We start from the raw sequence: 25,564 nt of genomic DNA, 5'->3' as shown, positions 1-25,564 counted from the left end.
CACAGTAATGTTATTTGCTCTATTGTCATCAAGGCCAAGTGAGATAAATTGTATCAATCATGAAACACACAAAAGAAACTCAGTGAGTCTCAGTTTCTGTAAACCTTGGCCTCTCCATCGCTTGTTACCTCTGAAATATTAATGTCTTAGTTCCCAACGGCAAGATGGCTCTTTGGAGATTATTCTTTGTCATCACTCTTTTATGCAAACCAAGCTGGCTGGCATCCCTCTTGAATAAGCAGCCCCTATTTGTGTGAGCAAAGCAGGTTAGTCCCAGGGCAGTAATGAGCACTGGTCTCTGTCAGTACTTAGCAGAGTTGGCTAATATTTTATTCATTAGCTATAAATATGGCTCTTCTCCCATTAAAAAGTGTCAGATAGTCCTGACTCGGGGAATCTGACTCAGACACATAAAGGAGGTGCTGTTGATTTTCGGAGAAGGAAGATGACCGCAGAGCTTCTCATGGGAGGGTCTGTGGGTGAATTCTCAAGAGTTTACCATTTTCTCTCCTGAAGTTTTTAATTTTGTATTTTCACTTGGAAGATAGTCTTTAAATGCTCCTACGCTTTTAAAATAAGTTGAAGCTGATAAGCTTATTTTGAATCTTCCCAATGACTTCTTTTATGCCTAGTACTTGGAAACATATTTGTATGTGTGTTTTTGTACTTTCTACCCCTAGCAGAGTGGGAAACACAGTGTGTTCCAGGGCTGGGCAGATCATGTGACTGTCTCTAGGACCTGTGTCAGACAGTAGGGAGTGGCTGATCCTGTGGAAGTGCGGAATAGATGCCTTACTGAAGGCCTGCCTCTAAAATAATGATAATTACAACAATGCTGTGACCAAACAAAATGCATCTGCAGTCCTTATTTGCATAGTAACAAGTACTACAAATGAAAATTTTAAGAGTATTAGAATAAGAACTGGGGATTGAGAGTGAAATAAGGCTTGGGATGGTCAAGAAAGGCCTCTCTGATTGATTAATGGGTACAATTATACAGTTAAATAGAAGAAATAAGAACTAGTGTTCAATAGATCAGTAGAGTGACAATAATTAACAGTCATCTGTTGTACATTTCAAAATAGCTAGAAGAGAATCATTCTAATGTTCTCAGCATAAAGAAAATTGTGGTTGAATAGAATATTATGCAGCCATCAAAAACAAGGAGTTCACGTCCTTTGTAGGGACATGGATGAACCTGGAAACCATCATTCTCAGCAAACTGACACAAGAGCAGAAAATCAAACACTGCATGTTCTCACTCATAGGCGGGTGTTGATCAGTGAGAACACATGGACACAGAGAGGGGAGCACTACACACTGGGGTCCGTTGGGGGGAAATGGGGGAGGGACGGGGGGGTGGGGAGGTGGGAAGAGATAGCATGGGGAGAAATGACAGATAGAGGTGAGGGGATGGAAGGCAGAAAACCACACTGCCATGTGTGTACCTATGCAACAATCTTGCATGTTCTTCACATGTACCCCAAAACCTAAAATGCAATAAAAAAAAAATTCTCATATCAGAATTTTTTAGAAGAACTTTAAAAAAAAAAAAGGAAAGAAAATTGTGGTTGATATTCCAATCACCCTGATTTGAACTTTACACATCATATGAATGTATTAAAATATCACATTACCTGGAAAATATGTACATCTACTATGGATTGATGAAGAAAGACCTCTCTGAGGTAGTAGCATTGGGTTGAGAACTGATTAAGGATGCAGTCCAGTTAAAGGAAGATCTAGGAGATGAACATCCCAGGAGAGAAGTAACTGGCACAAAGGCTAAAGCTTTTAAAGGGAGAAACACCCTTAGCACCTTTAAGGAAGAAGAAAGGGGTTGGAATCTTGGCTAAAGTACAGTGAGCTCAGGAAATGGAGATGGAATATCTTGTGAGCCATGGAAAGAATCTGGATTTTGCTCTAAACGTGTTGGGAAGCCATTGGAGAGTTTTAAGCCAGGAAGTGACAAGAGCTGACACTTATTTTGTAAAGATAATTCTGGATGCTGTATTAATAATACATTTCATGGGAAAATGGGTGGAAACAGAAAGACATCCTACGAAGTCATTACAGCAACCACAGTAAAACTAGCAACCCACACTCAGTGTTTATTCTAAGTACTTTATGCATGATTTCATTTATGACCATTTTAAGAAGCAGCTAGTACTATCCCATTTTATAGATGAGCACTCTGGCTCGCAGAGAGGTTAAGTAACTTGAATGGACAGGGTGGTCAAAACGAAATAAAATAAGTTAATCGATTCAAGATCTGTTTTGGAGGAAACCAGCAATTGCTGGATCAGCTGTGGGGAGTGACATGTGAGGGAAAGAGAGGAATCTAGGGACAACATAGAGGTTATTTGCTGATCCCATCAATGTTGATATTAACACAGGTGAAGTGCTTGGCACACAATCAGTGTGAGATTAGAAGGATCCTTCCTGAAAGGTCTTTGAACCTTTTTTCCACTTAATAACAGCAGCAACAAAAAGCATGTCATGGTGACTTTATACATGTACAGCAGAATCACTTACGGCTAGTTTTAAAATTGTTTGCAACTACAGTGCTCTTTCCTGAATGGCTGCACTTCAGGTAATTAAGACTGGTACAGACCTGACCTGATTGACCAAAAACAAAACAGCCTCCTTGTAGTGATATTCGAGAGGTGAGAGCAGGCCAGGAAATCCCAGTGTGCTGGGATAAATTGAATCACTACAGGAAAGAATGAAGAGAAGAAATTTTTTGAAGCCTGTGCCCTGTGGAGTTTTAGACCCAGAACATTCAGGTAGTTTCAGTTTAAGCCACTTTGATTAGTTCTTGTCCCTTTTTAACTGGACTTCAGGGGACACAACAGGGCCACTGATTGGCCTGCTTTTCACATGGAGCAGTGAATTTACTTTTGCTCTTCTTTCTTGTTTCAAATATTCCTCCTTAAAAAAAAAATCTCACCTATAACTTCTTAATCGAGGACTTTCCACAGATAAAGACTTGTACCTTATGTCCACTCTCTTATTTTAAAACTCCCACCACAATCACAATGAGGTACAGTAAGTGATTTGTGCAGTCTCTGACCACAGAGAGGTGAATTCATCCAGGATGATGCATATGGATCAGCAGCACCAGAGCCTGACCTGGTCAGCCTGGTTCCAGAGAACAGTCTCTCAACTACTACTCCAGGCTGTCTTACTGAGGACTCAAAGAATACTTTACCTATAACAAAAGAGGGCAAGGCTTGATAGAGTCATGGCCTGCTCTACACATTGAGCCTGGGTATGCTTTGGGCAGGACTTCTTGATTGCCTGCCTTAGGATTTCATTTTCTGTGCAGAGGGAGCTGTGTGAGGGAGGCTGGCCCAGAATGGAGCTAAAATATGAAAGGTTTTGGAACCAAGTCTTGCTTTTTCTCTTCAGCGGCATTCAGATGATAAGCCAGAAAAGTCATGGTTGAGGAAGAAACCAGAAAATCACCATTTGCAGACTTGGGGCCTAGTTTTGTACCTAGGTATATTCAGTAAGGTTGAACAGAGACAACTGTTTGAGTATGGCCACGTGCTGGGCATTGCTTAGCCCTTTTTTATATATTTCACTCATTCTAGACCCATGACTGTCTTAGGAGGGCTATACTAATATTCCCATATGATAGGTGAGAAACCATGGCTTGCCCTGTTTCAGAGTTTACTCAGGATGTGAACTCAGGACCAAATTAAAGATTTTCAGCTATGTTATCCTATCTCAGCTAAAATTTTTCCACCATGAAGTGTTTTTGGAGATATCTATTAGACTGCAAGTTCATGAAAGAAGGGTGGTCTATATTTTTCACCTCTGTTTTTACAGGACCTAGCACACAGTGGGCATGCAAGCAATAATTATTGAACGCCTAAGTGATGGGCCAGTGGAATAACAGATAAACAAAATGAAGGGGAGAAGGATGGATAGACAGAATGATATCACCTTCCATTAGCTTTATACTAATAAAGAAAACATTTCAAGATTCTGTTCTCTTTATATTTTGCATTGGTTTGCATGTCCAATATTATATCCTTCTAATATTAAAGCTAAATAGGACAATCTGAGCACTTCCTTTGCCCTTGCATATTAGGTAAGGGCTACTGCCATGTGAGAGCAGGCACTCAGGTGAGATCCTCTTTCCTCTGCTCCTTCATGGTCTAGCATTCAGCTCCAAGTGACATCCTACCAAGAAGCTTGTTCTGGTTACGTTAGCCCATATGAGAGGCACTCTCTTCTCTCTTCTCCTTTGGACTCATTAGTTTTTGAATCAAATATTTGTTTAATTAAGCTAATCATTGAGCTTTTAGCATGCATCTTATATTGGGAATAAAATTAAAAAATGACACACTTTTCCCAGGGCCAAGTATATCCTTCCTTATACTTCCTTATACCTACATATATTCTTATAGGTTGTGGTCACTATTTATTCTCCAAACTCCTCTCCTAAGCCCTCTCACCTTTGTATGCTGTCTTCCACCCATGGACTGGCCTTTGGCTGCTCCTCAAACAGAACAAGCTTCCCCGATCAACCAGAAGTACTTATATTTTCCTGTGTGTGCCATCTTCTCCCAGATCCGTCACCTGATAGCTACTTCTTATCAGGCAGAAGGATCTAAAAAAAAAAAAACCATTTGCTAACTGGGACCCAGTAATGTGCCAGACACTGGATGAAGCAATGGTTACTGAGCAGCAAGTGATATTCAAGATCCTAGAGTAAGAGAGAGAAAATTTAACTGGTTTCAAAAGTAAAAAAATAATTTCAAGACTGTGAGAATGATTGACGAGGGTATACAAGAAGTACAGTGGTATACAGAAATACGTGGGGAGGATGGCTATGTGAAAGCTGGCTGAAAAAAGGCCTTGCTAAAGGGGACAGAGGTAAGACCTGGTGGTTGAGAAATAGTGGGTCACACGGAAAGCATTCCGTATAGCAGGAGCAGCCTTTGCCGAGTCTTCGAGGTAGGAGAGAGCAAGGCATCCTTGCAAAACAGACAGGAGGCTGGCGTGTTTGGAGTGTGATGAGTGAGGAAGAGAATACTAGAGCAGTACCTTGGGGACGTGCAGAGAGAGGAGATCATAAAGGTGGGGAGCTTAGCTGTTATTTTTTTTATAAATATTGAAAACCTTAGGATGCCTCTGGAAAGTCTTAAGCAGGATTGTGACAAGATCTAAATTATATTTTGAGAAGTTCGTCCAGGCTGCTGAGTGGAAAATAGACTACAGAAGAGTCATGGAGAATGACAATCAGGATTTTAGGAGAACAAAATATGGGTTTGCACAGAGGATGTTGTTGATAAGGTTGTAATAACTAAGCAGATGAATCACAGAGACAAAAGTGAAGGGCTAGGAAACAACCTGATGTGTTCAAGAACTATGAGTAATTTGACATGATTACAGGGTGTAGTGGTAAGATATATATGGGGAAGGGGGCGTACAGCATTTAATAGTTGTTCAATAAATGTTGGCTGAAGAATAGAATGGACTTAGATGGCACTCAGCTTAAGACTCAATCATATCCAGTCTATTTTTGTGATTTTCTGTTTCCCTGAGTCTATCTCATTTCCCTGTCTGAATAAAAAATTCTTCAAAAGCAGAGAGATGGTCTAATATTTCTTTTTTACCAACTGCATAATTAAAGTGTGTTTAAATTGAATGAATTAAAAATTAGAAGATCCAGGGAGCATGTTACATGAAGTTAAGGGCATCGATTTGGGGGAGCAGATAAACTTGGATTCATATTTTTGAGCTCCATACACTAACTGTGTGATCTGGGGAAAGATACTTGATGTCTCTGGGCCTTCTATTTTCTCATATGGGAAATGGTAAAATCAAATCCTTCCCCCAGGGATGTTGTAAGGATTCAGATAAATATCTCTAGGTCACCAAAACAGAATTCCAATGTTGTAAGCTCTTAATAAATGGCAGAGATTTGTAATTGGTTTGTAATAGCAGAGTTTGTCTGTATCAACGTTGAATGCTATAGGCGGCAGGAGAGACCAGGCAGTTGGGTGACCAGCCTGCCACTAGTTCAGAGGGTGACCTCACTTCCCTCTCTGTAAAACAAGTGGGGTTAGATATTATAGTGCACCTCATAGAAGACACTCTGAAATTTGAAACAAAGGTATTTTAAAATTTGACTTTAGTGAGCAACGGGAGGGCTTAGGTTCATTTTGTATCAAGCTGCTGAAGTTGCCACTGGTTTAAGAATCTGCTTTATCAGATCTTGTTCCTGAATGAAGCGGAAAAAAGAGAATGCGCCTTAGTTGTTGTGTGAGTTTCTAAAAACACTTAGAAGACAAAGTGCTTTTAGAAAGTCATTCCCAAATCCACCCTGATCCACTGTTCCACCTTAACCTCCAATTACAGAATAAATAGTAATATCTTTCATTTTATAGGTGATAATGTCAGTAACAGAGAAAAAGGACTTCCCCATAACATTGTCCCCATATAAGTAATATGCAGAAGAATTGATCTGCGAACTGTTGGGTCAGCCTAACAAGGTTTTGAAAAATATCATCTAAAGTCCACTCACAAGCTCCCTGACCTTCACCATGGTCCAGTGCTTTATTATTTTCATTTTTCAACTTTCCCTTGTTTCTAGAGTGACTTGCAGAGCTGAAGAGAGAACCAATGGACTAGGAATTGGAAGGTCTCGTTTCAAGACCCACCTCTGCTGCTTAACAGCAGTGCTATCTTGGGCAAGTTACTGAGTATCTCCAAGCCTGTTTCCTCATCTGTAGAATGCCTCATACTGCTACTGAGAGGACTATGTGAGATAATGTATATAACATTAACATGAATATAGTTTGTTCAAAGAGTGAATAATAGCATGTAACTTAATGGGAAATTTGAGAGCATCTCTACTTTTGCATAATGAGCAGACATACTTTTCTCCCGTATGTCTCTAGCTAATAGTCTGGACAGTCCTTTGGAGTCCTCCTCGCTGTATACTCTGATGACCTCTTTCTTGATGATTTCCATTACAGTGTGATCTGTTCGTGCCATGTTTGACTTCAACTGGTACATCCCCTGTGTAAGATGGTATACAGCATAATGGTTAAGACTTCAGATTCTGGATTCAAATATCTGGCTTCTTCAAATATCTGGCCAGAGGAGATGGTATATTTTATAAAGTTATGCAGCGCTTTAATAACATTTACTTGGTGAACATGGTTTTGTGATCCTTTGTAGAAATTACTGGGAGATATACACACACATACACACACACACACACACACACACACACACACACACATTTAAAAAGATATACCTAGTGCCTAGGGCAGAGAGAAGTTCTATTTGTTGCATGTTGTTATATTAGAAGTCATAGTAGAATTGGTAAGTGTATTAGTCAGGATTCTCTAGAGGGACAGGACAGGACTAATAGAGTGGACGTATATATGAAAGAGTGTTTATTAAGGAGTGTTGACTCACATGATCACAAGGTGAAGTCCCACAATAGGCCATCTGCAAGCTGAGGAGCAAGGAAACCAGTATGAATTCCAAAACCTCAAAAGCAGGGAAGCTGACAGTGCAGCTTTCAATCTGTGGCCGAACCACTGGTCTAAGTCCAAGAGTCCAAAAGCTGAAGAACTTGGAGTCTGATGTTCGAGGACAGGAAGCATCTAGCACGGGAGAAAGATAGAGGCCAGAAGACTCGGGCAATCTAGTCCTTCCATGTTTTTCTGCCTGCTTTTATTCTAGTTGCACTGGTAGCTGATTAGATTGTATCCACCCAGATGGAAGGTGGGTCTGCCTTTTCCAGTCCACTGACTCAAACATTAATCTCCTTTGGCAACACCCTCACAGACACACCCAGGATCAATACCTTGCATCCTTCAATCCAATCAAGTTGACACTCAGTATTAACCATCACAGTAAGGTTATGTGTAAACACATATATATACAAATAAAAATATATATTACATATAAAGATGTATATATATGCACACATATGTGTGTGTTCTATAAAAATGGTAGAAGCAGGAGCAGCAGTGGTGGAGGTGGTGGTAGAAGTTGAAGCACAAATGGAAGCAGTCATAATGGAAGCAGAAGTAGCAAATGCTTTATGCCAAGGGCTACACTAATCATGGCATAAAGCATATCATTTCATTCTCATATAAAGAGAATTAAAAGGTGAAGAGACTTAGGTCATACCACCCACCCAGCGAGAGCTGAGATTCACTGCCACGTCTGTCTTTCTGAAGCCTATGTCCCTCTGAACCATTCTGCTCTACTGATTCATTGATCGTTACCTGTAACCATTATCTAATATGTATACGACACAAGTTTTAGTAGCTTATGAAAAAAATCCCTTGAAATCCATCATACATTTTTGTGAACCTGGCACAAGTGCATTTTGAGATCCATTCTATTTAGCATGGATGTCACTTTTAAAAGTCTAATCACCAATCATTTCTTTCAAGGGAAGGATTTCTTAGGGTGAAGGGATATGAGTAGAGTATTCTTACTTTACATGTTTATTGGAAATAGAAATTTGCTCGGTTTGGGATTTGGATAATTGAGAAATCAGATGGTGTCACACTCCCTTGTCACCAGGAACCTGTGGAATGTTACACAGAGCAAATGCTGACTAAGCTACTCCTGTTCATCCCGTCTCCAAAATGCATGGCTCATTGAAATAAGGGAAAGAAACTACATTTTCAACCTGACAAAATAAATATGGAAGTATAGCTAACAGGTTTTGCTGTTCAAGTCCCAATCTTTCTATTGAATGCAAGCTCTTTAGATCTTCTAGAACTTTCTTGCAATGAAACTTTTTGAGTCATCATCATACAGTGGGGCACAGGAGAAGCCAAGAAAGGGAATTCACCTGTCAGGCCTTTCCCACATGATGATTCAGTTATTCTCACACTAAACCCTCACAGTGACCCTACAAGGAAATGAAGGCTCTGAGAACCTAGGTGACTGCTCAAGACCACACATTCAATGAGAGGTGCAGATAATGAATCTGCGTACCGTGTCTAATACATGGTAAACCCTCAAGAAATAGTAGCTGTTAGTGTAATTAATAATCTCACCGTTTGACCAAGTGAACAGATGTTTGAATGAGATGTATGAGCCACTTCTCTAGAGCATAAAGCTTAATACAGAGGTTAACTAATTATTCTCCAAAGGACAATGAGGGGTTCTGCAGAGGCCTCTTAGGACTGTGGACCAGAGGTAGACTGGCAAGGGGAAACAACTGTGAGAGGTCACTTGTCCATCCTTTAGCTAGAGAGTTCCCATTTGTTTAAACATTTATTTTGGCCAGGCGCGGTGGCTCAAGCCTGTAATCCCAGCACTTTGGGAGGCCGAGGCGGGTGGATCACGAGGTCGAGAGATCCAGACCATCCTGGTCCACATGGTGAAACCCCGTCTCTACTAAAAATACAAAACATTAGCTGGGCATGGTGGCGCGTGCCTGTAATCCCAGCTACTCAGGAGGCTGAGGCAGGAGAATTACCTGAACCCAGGAGGCGGAGGTTGCGGGAGCCAAAATCGCACCATTGCACTCCAGCCTGGGTAACAAGAGCAAAACTCCATCTCAAAAAAAAAAAAAAAAAAAAAAAAATTTACTTTGAAGATAGGATTCCCAGAGTCCAAACTTAGAAAACTTCTGGTTTCGTAAATAATCTTGAACACTTGTATTGAAGGAGCTGTTTTTGCTTCTTGAACACCAATAATGTTGAAGATATCACTAAGAAACGTTAAAGTTTTATAATTTAGTATATAAATACCTAGAGGTTTTCTGTAAGGACGTAAGAAAAGATAGAAACTTGATGCTATGCCACTAATAAACAATTTTACAAGATGTAAAGCTCAATACTTATCATTTTATAATACAGTATTTCTGTCCTCTGATACACTAATATTGTTAGCTCCCTTTTGTGGAATGCCTATGTGCAGAGGGCAAATATTTCATTCAATGTCCATAATACACCGTTAAAGTAGATTTTATTGGAACTGTTTTATAGAGCAGGAAATGGAGGCTTAAGGTATTTACCAAGTACTTTATTACTAGAATGTACAAGAGAGCTAGGATTCAAATTCAGATCTGTCTGACCTCACACTCCAGTCTGCCTCATAGTCTGTGCTGCCTCCCCGTATACAGTCTATAGTCCTGTAGACATTTTTCATAAATGTGGAAATAAAGAAGTTGAAGCATAGATAGATTTAAATCATAGAGTTATATCTTTCCTCCAATCCAAGTTCTTTATATTGATCCACATTGTATAAAATCAAGGTGGATCTCAGATCTGGTTTTAATGGACCAGAGATAAAGGTAAAACACATTCTCAGGTAGCAAAAAAGGAGGTTAAAATGCATCTGCAACCTTCTTTTTTCCTATTAACAATAATCCCAGCACTGATTCTCTGTAAAGAAAATTGATCCTGGAGGTGCCTTTTTTATAAACATTTGGTAAAATTTTCATTGTAATTATCTGAATACAATTTCATTGTAATTATCTGTAATTATCTAAATATTTACTTTTGACTGAAGTAGTCTGAGAAATTGATTAGACAACTTCTTTCAATTTTTTGTTTCTTATTAATAAAATTAAGTTACCATAGACCAAATGAGATTGTTAGGCCATTGAAGCATGAGATATATGGCATAGACGATAATTTAAGGAAGTTTCTCTTGATTACTCGATGAAGGCGGAGGGGAAAAATATTAAAGAAGTTACTGTTTCATTCATTGGAGTTCATAATTTTTTTTCAGCAAAATGAACTATTGCATCTTTAGAATTATTACAGAGAATATGCACAAAAGAAAAATAGAAAATAAGTGAAATAGCCAAACAAAGAATAGAAAACAATTGGGTAGAATGTTTATGATTATAATAAATGAAGGGAAAAAGAGAGAACTACAATTTTTTCACCATCTATGATAACAACTGTAAGAATATACATATAAATGAAAATTCAGGAAGACTATCAAATGCTAAGACCTCATTTATATTAAAATGTGAAGGTTATGTGTAATTTTTTTCTCCTTGATACTATCCACACTTGCTGTGATGTAGTTATTTTCCATTTGTTCCAGATGCAGCTGAAGTCACCTTCAACTCTAACCTAACCTTCAACCCAACCCTAACCCTAACTCTAGTCCCCTTCAACTGCATCTTCAATAGCAAATGGAAACTACCTCATTCTAAATATGGATAGTACAGAGGAGAAAATTATGAATGCACTCCATAATTCCATTTCCCTTTCTCCCTTTGCAGAGGCAACTCCAATCATGAATTTACGAGTGTATCCATTTAGTATATTCTTACACTTGAACTATAAACTCATATGTCTGTTAAGGATATAGTATTTTAAATTTTTGTATAAATGACACCTAATGTTATCCTTCTGCAACTTTTTTTTTACAAAGCCGTGTTTTCATACTCTATCTATGTTGATGTATATGTCATTTGTTCATAATTGCTGTATTGTGTTTCATCATATGAACACATCCCAATTTGTTTATGCATTTTTCTCACTGAGGAACATGCAGATTGTTGTAAATTTTTTCCAATTCAAATAATGCCGCAGTAACCCTATGTTTGTAGGTAAATATAAGCAAGTTTCTCAAAGCTATTTACTTAGAAGTAGAATTGCTAAACAATAGTAAATAAATAACTTCAGTATTACTAGATATTGCAAAATTATTCTCCAAAATGGTTGTGACAATTCATACTCTCAAAGCAGTATAAAGATTTCTTGTTTCTCCATTTTTTTGCCAAATAAGGTATTATTTTCAAACTGGGATTCCAGCTGATCTGATGAGTGTGAACTAAATTTTCATTATCTTGATTTTCATTTCTCTGTTCACTATGAAGTTAGGAGTTTACCTTTATAAGCTATTCAATTGGAGTCTTCTGTGATGACTGGCATATAATTTTGTCCAATTTTCTATGAGTTTGTCTTTTCCTTATTGCCAAAGTTCCTGATAGACTCTAAATACTCTTTGTCTGTTACACTTTACCATTAAGTATGATATTTGTTGGAGGGTAATTTAGTAAGGAAAGTTTATCTCCCTGGAATGCTTTTTTGCATATTAAAATAATCTTTTCACTTTCATTGAAACAATATGATTAATTATAATGACATATTTTCTGATGGTAAGCCATCCTTTAAGTCTTGGAATAAATTTTAGTTATTGTTGAGTTATTTTTAATACTGATTGATTCATTTTTCAGTATTTAGTAAATTGAGGCTATAATCTCAAGTGAGATTGGGCTATATTTTCTCTTGTTCTTTGATCATTTAGTGGTCTTCATATCAAAATCATATTAACCTCTTAAAATGAGTAGTGTAGCTTTTCCTCTTTTTCTTTCCTCTCAAATAGTTCGTTAAAAATTGCCTACAACATTATTTGGTAGAGAACAAGAAGAGAGGCGGGTTAGGGTGGAGGTGGGTAGAGGAAAGAGTGGAGGTGTGTACTACTGATAAAAGTTCTCTAATGATTTATTGGGCTATTAGTTTTATGTTTCTTAGTCAGTATGGTAATTTTCTATTTCCTATGAATTTGCCAATTTTCTCTAAAATTTTTAAGTTACTGGTAGAGAGCAGATAATAACATTTTCTTAGATTTCAAAAAGCCTAAAACTGTCTCTAGTTTTGTCTCCTATCTCTAACGTGTTTACATGTGTATGCACTCCTGTGTACCCTTTCTCATTTTCTTCATCAGTCACACTAAAGTTGGTCTAATATAAATATACCTATGTCAGTGTTCTTTGGTACTGTTTGGTTTTTATCTCTTTTCCATCCATTTAGCTTGGATCTTTGGCTTGTCTGCTGCTTTTACAAAGTATATCAATTCAGGTACTCTTTATTTTATTGGAATAGCTTAATCTATCTGCATTTGTTGCAATCCCTGACCTATTTGGACTTTTCCCAATTAAGATTTACTATGCAATTTCTATAATTGTATTTTTTCTTCCTTCATTTAAAAAATATTTAAGTCTTTTCACTGCATATTTTCCTTCCACTAGTTTAGAAGTTGAATACTCTATTTATATTCTTTTTAATAGTTATGATTAAATTTTGACATCTATAATTTACAAAGTCTTAATGTTAATCAAAATCTTTGTCCTGCTCCTAAATAATGCAAAGACTTGAGAATAATTTTCATAGCCCTCTTCCACTACCTTCCATATTATTATTATATAAAATAATAGGTTAGCTATTATAATTTGAATATTGATTCATTTTCATCATTCTCTTTCTCCTTTCCTTTTAGAATCCTTAATATATGTATGTTGGACTTTCTCATTCTATGCTCCCTCTCTCTTCTTTCTAAATATTTTCTATCTCTTTATCTCTTTATGCTACATTCTGGGCAATGTTCTCATATCTAAATAATTCACCAATTCTAGGCCTGTGGCTCATGACTGTAATCTTAGTACTTTTGGGAAGCCAAAGCAGGTGGATCACTTGAGCTCGAGACCAGCCTGGGCAACATGACGAGACTTCCTTTCCACAAAAAAATTAGCCAGGTGTGGTGGCACACTCCTGTAGTCCCAGCTACTCAGGAGGCTGAGGTGTGCAGATTGCTTGAGCCTGGGAGGTTGAGGCTGCAATGAACTGAGATTGTGCCACCACACTCCAGCCTGGGTGACAGAGTGAGACCCTGTCTCAAAAAATATATAGTAATAATAAATAATAATAATAATAATAGTTCATCAATTCCTTCTGCTGCTGCATCTAGTCTACTGTTCAACCTCCACATTAATTTTTTTCTCTTAAGAACTATATTTAGGCTGGGCATAGTGGCTCACGCCTATAATCCAAGCACTTTGGAGGCCAAGGCGGGCGGATCACCTGAGGTTGAGAGTTCAAGACCAGCATGACCAACTATGGTGAAACCCCATCTTTATTAAAAAAAAATTTTTTTAAGAACTATATTTTATGATTTCTATAACTCCTTTCTCCTTTCTCCAAATCTATAGGGTGTTCTTTATCCTCGGTCTCTTGTTTTTACCTAATGGTTTTTATTCTTCACTTTATTTCTTTGAATGCTTACAACACATATATCTTAAATTAACTTTCATGTTATTCTATTATTTAGGTCCCCCATTAGTTATACCTTCTGACTCTCTTATTGCAGATCATTTCCTTGTATGGTTTTCAGTTTTCACTGTCAGCTTGTTTTGAGTGAGAATTTGTTTTCTTTGGAAACTACAGGTGCCATGGATTACGGAAGCATCTTTACAGAATAATTTCAGATTTGCCTTTACAAGGGGGATTCAGATTTCAAGCATCAATTCTGGCTTTGTGTCTCTGAAATAGACAGATTGTATATTATACCCCACCTATGTATTTGGTGCTGGGTTTTCAAGTTTCTGATTTCTCACTGGTGACTCTTTCAGTTCCTCTACCCATAGTTAGATAGCTAACTTCCAAGTTCGTTCCCCGGGAGAGTGGATGGATATGTTTTAGTACCTGTTTTACAGATGGAACAGCATATTGGAACTCTGGACTTGATGCTGATAGCTCCATTTCAGTTTCCCATTCAGATGAGGCTTATGGTTCTCACTCAGACATTCCATCCCCAGCTGCCCAGTCATTAAGATTTCTCTTTATCTGGTCTCAATTTCCCTTTGTGTCCCTTGACTGCAGTTCTTACTTGCATCTTTAATTGTGAGTTTCCTCTGTGTGTCTGGCACCTGGGGATTTTACTTTGTGGATCTCTATGTGGATTGTATCATCTTTATAAAGGTATTTGCATTGCTATATTTCATCTAGAATTCCTATGCATTAAGAGTAGGGGTGTGTGCCTCCCAAATATGCTTAGGTCACCGTATTGGTCAGACATATTTATATTATTTCTCTAATGAGGAAAAAATACAAAAAGCTTTTAAAATGTGTTTTTAAAAAGGTTACATTTTAAATAACCCTTTTTCTCCAGGCTTTTCAGTGCAGAATTTGAAGAACCACGTAATTATGAGGCAACAATTTCATGTCTGAGATACTCTGGCAACTCCATTAACCTGTGCACTGCAAAAGAAATTGCTGGTCGTAAGTCTGCTAAGCCAATTAATATTGTAACCCTGTGTGAAATGAAAATGTGTCAAAAATGGTATTTTCCCTTTAGCTAACTGTAAGTTTAGAAATGCACAGCCATCTTGCACTACCATCTTATTTCTTTTTCTTTTTCTTCTTTTCTTTGTCTGGTCTCTTAAAAATAAATATAAATCCAGCTGGGCATCAATGCTATCTCATGACTCCTGTTGCTGCCTTCCCAGCCTCTTCTTTTCTCCTCTTTACCAATCGACTCAGCTGCTTTGCCTTTATAGATATGTGGTAGGGAAAATCAAGATATGACGATTCATTTTTCTTCCTTCTCTTCCTATAGAAACTTCATCTCTCTTCTCCTGGTGTCTTTCTGGAAGTCCCCTGGTTACTTGGTGTGTGGAGAGTAAGATAACAGAGCATGAGAAATAGGCCCCTGTGTTCAGTCTGAATAGGAGCAAGGGATTTGTTTAATGGATCTGACCACTGGCTCAGAGCTAAGTCTTCCTGCCTCTGACTTTGCTGACAATCCTCAGGACTTCTTTGTGAGTAAAGAGACCCTCTCCAGTAAAGAGATGAGGGAACAGAGATTTGTAGCATTTCTACAAGTTGCAATGTTCTTGTTCTGCCTATAATATCAGCCAGTTCTCTATAAAAGGCATACATTTTAGTGCTGAAATAGACACTAGTATTTAGTGAGCTTGCGCTATAGGATACTGTAGTTCTGTGTTAGGTTCCCTGTGTACAGCCCTGCTGATAGAGTGGTTTGATCACCCCTAATGTTTGGGACAGGAAACTGAAGATCAGAAAGATTTAATTGCATGAGGCCATAAAAATAACATGAAATAAAGTTACAATGTGAAACAGGCTCAGGCTACCTCTAAATTCCATGCTCTTTCTGCAAGTTTATGCTACGTCTTATTCAAGGAAGTTTGACTTCCCTGGAAGGAGGGTTAAAATGAGATCATCTGGTGCAACTTCTTCATTGTATAAACAGGAACCCCAAGGTTCTGGAAAAGAAAGTCATTTTCCTGGGAATACATACGTAGGAAGTTCATGAGTTAAGGATCAGGACCTATTGAAATTTCCCTCTTCTCCCTCAGTAAATAAGGGGTTGGAGAACTATTAGAAAAACTGCCTCTCTTTTAGATTGGGCAATCTAAATTCCCCTAAATGGTTTTTAAAATACTAGCCAAAGGAAGAGCAACCCTTGACCCTGCCCAACACCCCCAAAAGGCAATGCTGCCCTATATTCAGAGTATATGGAACCCTGCTTTAGAGCAGGGCTTCTCAAATTCTACTGTTCACACAAGTCACCCAGGGATCTTGTTAAAATATAGATTCTGGTTCAGCAGCTCCGATGTGGGGTCTGAAATTCTGCATTTCTAACAAGTTTTTGGTGATGCCAATGCTGCTGGTCTACAGGTCACACTTTGAAAAGAAAGGCTGTGGGCACCATTTGGGCCAAATTCCAACTATATGTCTTTCTACAAGGCTAAGAATTCACAGAGCCAAAGGGATGCTCCAATCAGAGCCAGGTCCTTCTCTCTTTGTACCACATGACACCCTTAGAATCCACCCCCCTGCAAGTAGCGCATTTCAGGTGAAGTGGACCTCTTGTTTCTGGGAAGATGGAATAGACGTACTTTTCTCCTATTGATCTTGCTAAGTACATCTAAAAGCCCCAGGCATTATATATGTAAAGAAAACGTAAGAATACTAGAGGACTCTGAAAAGTAGAGAGGCAAGAATGTCTGCTCTTAGCATTCCTATTCAACATGGTGCAGGACGTTCTAGCTAGCACAATAAAGCAAGCAGAAGAAACAAAATGTATACAGATAGAAAAGGAATAAATAAAACTATCTTATTCACAGTGGCATGATTATCTAGATAGAAGTTCCCAAGGAATTTACAAAAAAAGCACACAAAAACCTTCCTAGAACTAATAAATAATTTCAGAAAGATTGTAGAATACAAAATAAACATACAAAAGATTAGTTGTATTTCTGTATGTTAGGAATGAACACAAAAATACTGGAATTGAAAAATATATCATTTATAATTGCTTAAAAATAGATAAGTATTTATATTTAAATCCTACAAAGAATGATAAGGCCTAAAAGCTTAAAGCTATAAAATTCTGATTAAATCAAAGAACACCTAAATAAGTGGAGAGACATACCATGTTTATGGATTGGAAGACTCAACACAGTAAAATTGACAGCAAAAATGTCAATTCTCTCAAAATGATATACAGGTTTAATAAAATCCCTATAAAAAATCCCAGTAAGATTTTTTGCAGATACAGACAAGATTATCCTAAAATGCATATAGAAAGGCAAAGGATTTAGAATAGCTAAAAACAGTTTTGAAAATAAAAAGGAGGTATTAGTCTACCAGTTTTAAGAATGATCAGTGTAGTAATCAAGACTACATGGCACTGGCAAAGAGAGACACGTAGAACAATGGAACAGAATTGAGAATTCAGAAATAGACCTATACAGATATGCCCAACTGTTATTGTTATTTTTTTTTAACAAAGATGCAAAAGCAGTTCAACAGAGGAAAGACTGCCTTTTAAAGAATGGTGTTGAAGCAATTGCCATAGACAAATGAAAATAAACCTTGACCCAAGTCTCACACCTTATACAAAAGTTAATTGAAATAGATCTTTCCTCTTTATTTTTTTACACCAAAGGTGAGACATCTAAACGATACCTTTCAAAGGGGTACGGAGAGAGAGGGGGAAGGGAGAGAGAGAGGGAAGGAAGGAGAAAGAGGTCAAGGTAGTTGGCTTTTGCTGTTGCCATTGGATGACTCTGTCCCTTGAACAATGACAAGAAAACAAAGAAGACCATCCCTGTTTACTGCTTAGCTCAGCGCTAGTGCCTTTGGTGAGGTTTCATTTATATAGAACTTGGCATTGGGTATACATGATTCAGGCTGTTCTAAAAGCTCTGCAGAATTGTCCTCAGAGGTATATAGACAAGTGCTTTGCAGACCGTACTTCTAGGTCCAGAGTATTTTTTGAAGAGTCCTGGAGACTCTTGGAGATACCTTCAGACAGAGTTCTATTATGCTTCTGCATAATATTCTGTTTAATAAAGCCATGGATGGAAGAAAATTTGAAAGCATTTCTTAACTGAGTGATCTTGGGCAATTTACTTCACTTATCCCACTGGCTGTTTCCTTGTCAGTAAAATTGGAATAATAGTAGTGACCATCATGAGAATTAAATGAAATAATGCATTTAAATGCTTGGCATAGTGCCTGCTATCTATAAGTATAAAAAATGTTAGTTTCTTTTAATTTATTATTTTTATTAGCAATAATCATTTCACCTCCAGGTGTAAAAGAGGAGACGGGACTTTTGCAAGGTTACACAGACAGGATGAGGACAAGGCACAAAGGACTGTGAAGACATGACCATGTTATGACACTAGCAGTTGGAGGTTGCTGAGGACCATCTTCAGATTTTGTCCTTTCTCTGCCCCATGATAAAACTAGTCAGTGGAGAGAGGGTTATATAACTGTGCAGAAAGTAGCAAGGACTCTCATGCTCTTGTCATAATTCCTAGTCCATTCCTGACCCTTTGGGATGTGGCCCTTTATCCTCTATATTCCTACCTTGAAATATATGTTGGAATTCCTACCTAAGTTTTCATAGGTTAGCTTACCATGAAAGAAACTCCACTTTGTTAAAAAGCAGTAATGGCCAGGCTCGGTGGCTCAAGCCTGTAATCCCAGCACTTTGGGAGGCCAAGGCTGGTGGATCACGAGGTCAAGAGATCGAGACCATCCTGGTCAACATGGTGAAACCTCGTCTCTACTAAAAATACAAAAATAAAAATAAAAATAGCAGGGCATGGTGGCACACGCCTGTAATCCCAGCTACTCAGGAGGCTAAGGCAGGAGAATTGCTTGAACCCAGGAGGCGGAGGTTCCAGTGAGCCGAGATCGTGCCATTGCACTCCAGCCTGGGTAACAAGAGCGAAACTCCATCTCAAAAAATAAAATAAAATAAATTTTAAAAGGCAGTAACAAATTATGAATACATTGTTAATCGAATGTGTATTATCTTTGTTTACTAACCATGGCAAGTAAGGCTTCTCCAAGCCTTGGTTTCATCATTTCTAAGATAGAGTAAGTAATAATATCCATCCCCAGGAGATTAGGAGAAGCAAATGAGATCATGATTTGTTAGTTCTCTGAGAAGCATAGACAAGTAAATAAATTGGGGTAGAAAGAAGGAGATTACCATTTTTTATAATGGGGAAGCAAATTCATATCAGGAATCGATACTGGGCAAACTGTATCACAAACAGGTATTTTTAAAGTATTAATAAATGTACAATTATCCAATTTAAGATATTATGGGTACAATTACCCAAGTTGAAAAACATATTATGAATTATCCATGTAGCATTTTAGATCTGTGCCAACAGTTATATGTTGATAGTCCCTAAAGAAAACCTATCATTTCATTTATTTTATCAGCATATTATATGTTTAGAATAATAAAAGCTTGGAAATGCAACATGTCATTTGATCAGTTTTCTAAAGCTTCAGAACTTTAGCAGCAAGAAAGAGAAAAACAGAGGGAGGAGTCCTACTTTTATGCACATATGTTCATTAACAGTAGGGAGAAAACTTTCATAAATAACTTTTAAGCAAAGAAAAACCAAACAAGCAGTTTTATTTTTAAAAATGCCATTTTCTATACAATGTCCAGTGTTCTGCTAAGTATATTAAATTTCTTACATCGTTTCCTTGAATCTCCCCAATAAGTCTGTAAGGCAGGTACCAATTGGTTCATTTTTATAGACGAGCAAGCTGAGGCTTGAAGAAATGAAGTAATTTGTCTGAAATACCCTATGTAGGAAGTGGCAGGACTGTGTCTAAACTCAAATTCTTGTCACTACTTGTATTTGTTAATATAGTCATGTGCTATACAATGTTTTGGCTAACAGTGAATTGCATATCCAGCAGTTGTTCCATAAGATGATAATACTGTATTTTTACTGTACCTTTTCTATGTTTAGATACACAACTATTTATAATTGTGTGACAATTACCTACAGTATTCACTACCGTAACATGCCATGCAGGTTTGTTGCCTAGTAACAATAGGCCATACCCTATAGCCTAGGTAGGTAGTAGGTTATACCATCTAAGTTTGTGTAGATATGTTCTGTGATATTCACATGATGATGAAATCACCTAATGATTCATTTCTCAGAACATCCCCATTGTTAAGTGATGTATCACTGTACTTAAGATTGGCGTGATGTCATTAAATAAAATCCCCAGAAGTATTGGAAAAATTGAAAGGTGGGTCAGCCTTAGTTGGTGGGCTCGTTTTTTCAAGCTGTATTTAAGGAAATAAAAATGGCTGTGGAACAGAGCATTGGAGGGGCATGATAGAGAATTCATTTTGTTGAAATGGGATTTAAGCTTTTTCCTTTCTCTTTCCTTTCATGTTTACCTTCTGAGCTGCCACTAAATTTTAGTGCTTTCTTTTAAGCATGGAGTACGTATCTGTTTGCCAAAACAGGAAACTGAAATGGTCTCACACGCGTCATCGACTGTAAATTCCATTCTGGAAATCCCCACAGAAATTAAAACTATGATCACTGACCCCATAATTTCCAGACTTTGTAGATAGAGCCTTACATAGTCTGATGTTCTAAAAGGTGAGAAAACTGAACTCTGCAATCTTTTATAACTGCTTTAATCCTGGGTACTATAAGAAATGGGTGGATAAACTGCCTTGAAATAATTTTTATGTTTATTTTAGCAACTTACGAAGTTGGAATTGAAGAACTCCAAAAGGTATTGTTTCTCCTTATCAACATTATAACTAAAGGTAAAAAATAAGCATGCAAGGTTGATTCTAAAGTAGTATGTTTTATAAGAGAAGAAATGTCTTTGTTTTCATGTTTCCTCCTATTTCTGAGGTTTTTCTAGACTCCAGCTTCTAAGAATCTGAACTTTGAGCCCTGTTAGTGTCAGAGACAAAAATCTGTGATAGGATGGAAGGAAATGGTCCCAATTTATCCATAGCCCTTTTCTGTGGCGGCCAGTGACAACTAGCTTTTATTAACTGTGACTTTCAGAGAGAAGAGTTCTGTGGCACAATCCAGGCATATCCTGGCTTTCAGATCCATTAAGGCATGCTTTCTGGGCTCCTGCTGGATGTGGTGCCAGGTGCCACCTGGAGGCAGCATAGCAACCTCATTACGGCCCAGGCAGAATCACTGCTGGCCTCAGTCTCAACTCCTGCCTATGTGATCTTCAATGTCCATTTAGCAGCCACATCTGAGGTCCTTGTGAGAATGAATATAAGATAAATGAAAGTAAACAGCTTATTAGTAAGTGCTTGGAACAGAGTATTTCACCTCTCTGAGACTCAGATATGTCCTCTGTAAAATGGTATATTCTTGGCCAGGCGTTGTGGCCCATACCAATAAGCCCAGCACTTTGGGAGACCAAGGCAGACAGATCATGTGAGCCCAGGAGTTCAAGACCAACCTGGGCAACATGGTGAAGCACTCTCTCTACAAAAAAAAAAAAAAAAAAAAAAAGTAAAAATTATCCAGCCATGGTTGTGCACACCTATAGTTCCAGCTGTTTGGGAGGGTGAGGCAGGAGAACCATTTGAGCCCAGGAGGTGGAGGTTGCAGTGAGCTGAGATCATACCACTGCACTTTAGCCTGGGCAGCAGACAGACTGAGACCCTGTATAGAAAAGAAAAGAAAAAAGAAAAGAAAAGGTGTATTTTCCATGAGAACAGGAAGCATATGTCTTGTGGTTACTGCATCTGCAGTAGTAGATGCTCAATAAGTAAAGTGACCAATACTTGTTTCACTGAATATCTGGAAGAAGTAAGGCAAACCAAGTATTTAAGTACCTAGTACTGTGCCTGGCTCATAGAAGGCCTTTACCGAGTGTTTTAATGGGATCAGTTAAGTTTCTACTCTTTTCTCAATGGATACATTTAGTCTAAATGCCTCATCTCTCTGTTTTAGTTTTCTTATGCATGCTGGTAAGAATCATTGATTTGTGGATACACTTTGTCACTAGAAAAATACAAATGATTATTATTTCTACTAATGGGAGTAGAAATAGCCTATTAAACTGCTTCAAGTACCTGGCAACATCAGCAAATAATAAACTGTTCTGCGCAAGTGAACTCTTTAAGTAACTGAATTTTATCCCATTTTATCCCAATTTTAAGTAAAACATAAGATTATTTTTAATTTTAAAATATCTTAACTCTCAGATATGTTTTGTGTTCATCTCTGTCTTTTAAGCTCAGTGAGTGGAATCTGATGTCTTCTTTCTTAATAACTTGGCATGTTCTTGAATATAAGGGACCGAGTGGACATAGTTGATGCTCTTCTTTTTTTATTTTTTTATTGCATTTTAGGTTTTGGGGTACATGTGAAGAACATGCAAGATTGTTGCATAGGTACACACATGACAGTGTGATTTGCTGCCTTCCTCCCCATCACCTATATCTGTCATTTCTCCCATGCTATCTGTCCCCAACTCCCCACCCCCCACTGTCCCTCCCATATTTCCCCCCAACAGACCCCAGTGTGTGATGCTCCCCTCCCTGTGTCCATGTGTTCTCATTGTTCAACACCCGCCTATGAGTGAGAACATGCAGTGTTTGATTTTCTGTTCTTGTGTCAGTTTGCTGAGAATGATGGTTTCCAGGTTCATCCATGTCCCTACAAAGGACACGAACTCATCATTTTTGATGGCTGCATAATATTCCATGGTGTATACGTGCCACATTTTCCCTGTCCAGTCTATCATCGATGGGCATTTGGGTTGGTTCCAGGTCTTTGCTATTGTAAACAGTGCTGCAATGAACATTCATGTGCATGTGTCCTTAGAGTAGAACGATTTATAATCCTTTGTATACATACCCAGTAATGGGATTGCTGGGTCAAATGGAATTTCTATTTCTTGGTCCTTGAGGAATCACCACACTGTCTTCCACAATGGTTGAACTAATTTACACTCCCACCAACAGTGTAAAAGTGTTCCTATTTCTCCACATCCTCTCCAGCATCTGTTGTCTCCAGATTTTTTAATGATCGCCATTCTAACTGGTGTGAGATGGTATCTCAATGTAGTTTTGATTTGCATTTCTCTAATGACCAGTGATGATGAGCATTTTTTCATGTTTGTTGGCCTCATGTACATCTTCTTTTGTGAAGTGTCTGTTCATATCCTTTGCCCACTTTTGAATGGGCTTCTTTTTTTCTTGTAAATAAATCTGTTTTAGTTCTTTGTAGATTCTGGATATCAGCCCTTTGTCAGATGGGTAGACGGCAAAAAATTTTTTCCCATTCTGTTGGTTGCTGATTCACTCTAATTACTGTTTCTTTTGCCATGCAGAAGCTGTGGAGTTTGATTAGATCCCATTTGTCTATTTTGGCTTTTGTTGCCAATGCTTTTGGTGTTTTGGTCATGAAGTCCTTGCCTATGCCTATGTCCTGAATGGTTTTGCCTAGATTTTCTTCTAGGGTTTTTATGGTGTTAGGTCTTATGTTTAGGTCTTTAATCCATCTGGAGTTAATTTTAGTGTAAGGTGTGAGGAAGGGGTCCAGTTTCTGCTTTCTGCACATGGCTAGCCAGTTTTCTCAACAACATTTATTAAACAGGGAATACTTTCCTCATTGCTTGTTTTTGTCAGGTTTGTCAAAGATCGGATGGTTGTAGATATGTTGTGTTGCCTCCAAGGCCTCTGTTCTGTTCCATTGGTCTATATCTCTGTTTTGGTACCAGTATCATGCTGTTTTGATTACTGTAGGCTTGTAGTATAGTTTGAAGTCCGGCAGTGTGTTACCTCCCACTTTGTTCTTTTTGCTTAGAATTGACTTGGCTATGTGGGCTCTCTTTTGGTTCCATATGAAGTTTAATGGCTTTTTCCGGTTCTGTGAAGAAGGTCATTGGTGGCTTAATGGGGATAGCATTGAATCTGTAAATTACTTTGGGCAGTATGGCCATTTTCACAATATTGATTCTTCCTAACCATGAACATGGAATGTTTCTCCATCTGTTTGTTTCCTCTCTTATTTTGTTGAGCAGTGGCGTGTAGTTCTCCTTGAAGAGGTCCTTTATGTTCCTTATTAGTTGTATTCCTAGGTATTTTATTCTCATTATAGCAATTGTGAATGGCAGTTCGTTCTTGATTTGGCTCTCTTTAAGTCTGTTATTGGTGTATAGGAATGCTTGTGATTTTTTGTACATTGATTTTGTATACTGAGACATTGCTGAAGTTGCTTATCAATTTCAGGAGATTTTGGGCTGAGACGATGGGGTCTTCTAGATATACAATCATGTTGTCTGCAAATAGAGACAATTTGACTTCCTGCTTTCCTAGTCTAGTGCCAGATTTCAAAGGGAATGCTTCCAGTTTTTGCCCATTCAGTATGATATTGGCTGTTGGTTTGTCGTAAATAGCTTTTATTATTTTGAGATAGGTTCTATCAATACTTAGTTTATTGAGGGTTTTTTAGCATAAAGCGTTGTTGAATTTTGTCAAAGGCCTTCTCTGCATCAATTGAGACAATCATGTGGTTTTTGTCTTTGGTTCTGTTTATGTGGTGAATTACATTTATAGACTTGCGTATGTTGAACGAGCCTTGCATTCCCAGGTGAATCATACTTGATCATGGTGGATAAGCTTTTTGATGTGCTGTTGCAATTAGCTTGCCAGTATTTTATTGAAGATTTTTGCATCTATGTTCATCATGGATATTGGCCTGAAGTTTTCTTTTCTTGCTGAGTCTCTGCCGGGTTTTGGTATCAGGATGATGTTTGTCTCATAAAATGATTTGGGAAGGATTCCCTCTTTTTGGATTATTTGAAATAGTTTCAGAAGGAATGGTACCAGCTCCTCTTTGTATGTCTGGTAAAATTTGGCTGAAAACCCTTCTGGACCTGGGCTTTTTTTGGATGGCAGGCTATTAATTGCTGCCTCAACTTCAGACCTTGTTATTGGTCTATTCAGGGTTTCGACTTCTTCCTGGTTTACGCTTGAGAGGATGCAAGTGTCCAGGAATTTATCCATTTCTTCCAGGTTTACTAGTTTATGTGCATAGAGTTGTTTGTAATAATCTCTGAAGATGGTTTAAATTTCTGTGGAATCTGTGGTGATAACCCCTTTATCGTTTTTTATTGCATCTATTTGATTATTCTCTCTTTTCTTCTTTATTAATCTGGCTAGTTTTGTTCATCTTTTTGAAAAACCAGCTCCTGGATTCATTGATTTTTTTGAAGGGTTTTTTTTTTTTTTTTTTGTCTTTATCTACTTGAGTTCTGGTCTGATCTTAGTTATTTCTTGTCTTCTGCTAGGTTTTGAGTGTTTTTGATTTTGCTCCTCTAACTCTTTCAATTTTGATGATAGGGTGCCAATTTTCGATCTCTCCTTGCTTCTCATATGGGCATTTATTGCTATATATTTTCCTCTAGAGACTGCTTTGAATGTATCCCAGAGATTCTGGTATGTTGCGTCTTCATTCTGATTGGTT

At 37.9% G+C, this 25,564-nt stretch overlaps 1 protein-coding gene across 9 annotated transcripts in view; it reads left to right on the top strand.

The window, feature by feature from the left end:
• Nucleotides 1–25,564, top strand: part of FYB2 (FYN binding protein 2) — a 109,280-nt gene that overhangs the window by 38,295 nt on the left and 45,421 nt on the right. For all 9 annotated transcript variants that reach the window (XR_012512420.1, XR_012512421.1, XR_012512422.1 and 6 more), the window contains exons 5-6: nucleotides 14,911–15,020; nucleotides 20,812–20,846. Coding sequence is in view for 6 of the 9 variants with exons in the window: in XM_074380878.1 (XP_074236979.1) it covers nucleotides 14,911–15,020; nucleotides 20,812–20,846 (145 nt within the window). In the remaining 3 variants the exon portion in view is untranslated. The remainder of the gene's footprint in view (nucleotides 1–14,910; nucleotides 15,021–20,811; nucleotides 20,847–25,564) is intronic.

This window comes from Saimiri boliviensis, chromosome 11 (assembly GCF_048565385.1).
Source record: "Saimiri boliviensis isolate mSaiBol1 chromosome 11, mSaiBol1.pri, whole genome shotgun sequence".
NCBI lineage: Eukaryota > Metazoa > Chordata > Mammalia > Primates > Cebidae > Saimiri > Saimiri boliviensis.
This window is presented reverse-complemented; position numbering and strand designations above follow the sequence as displayed.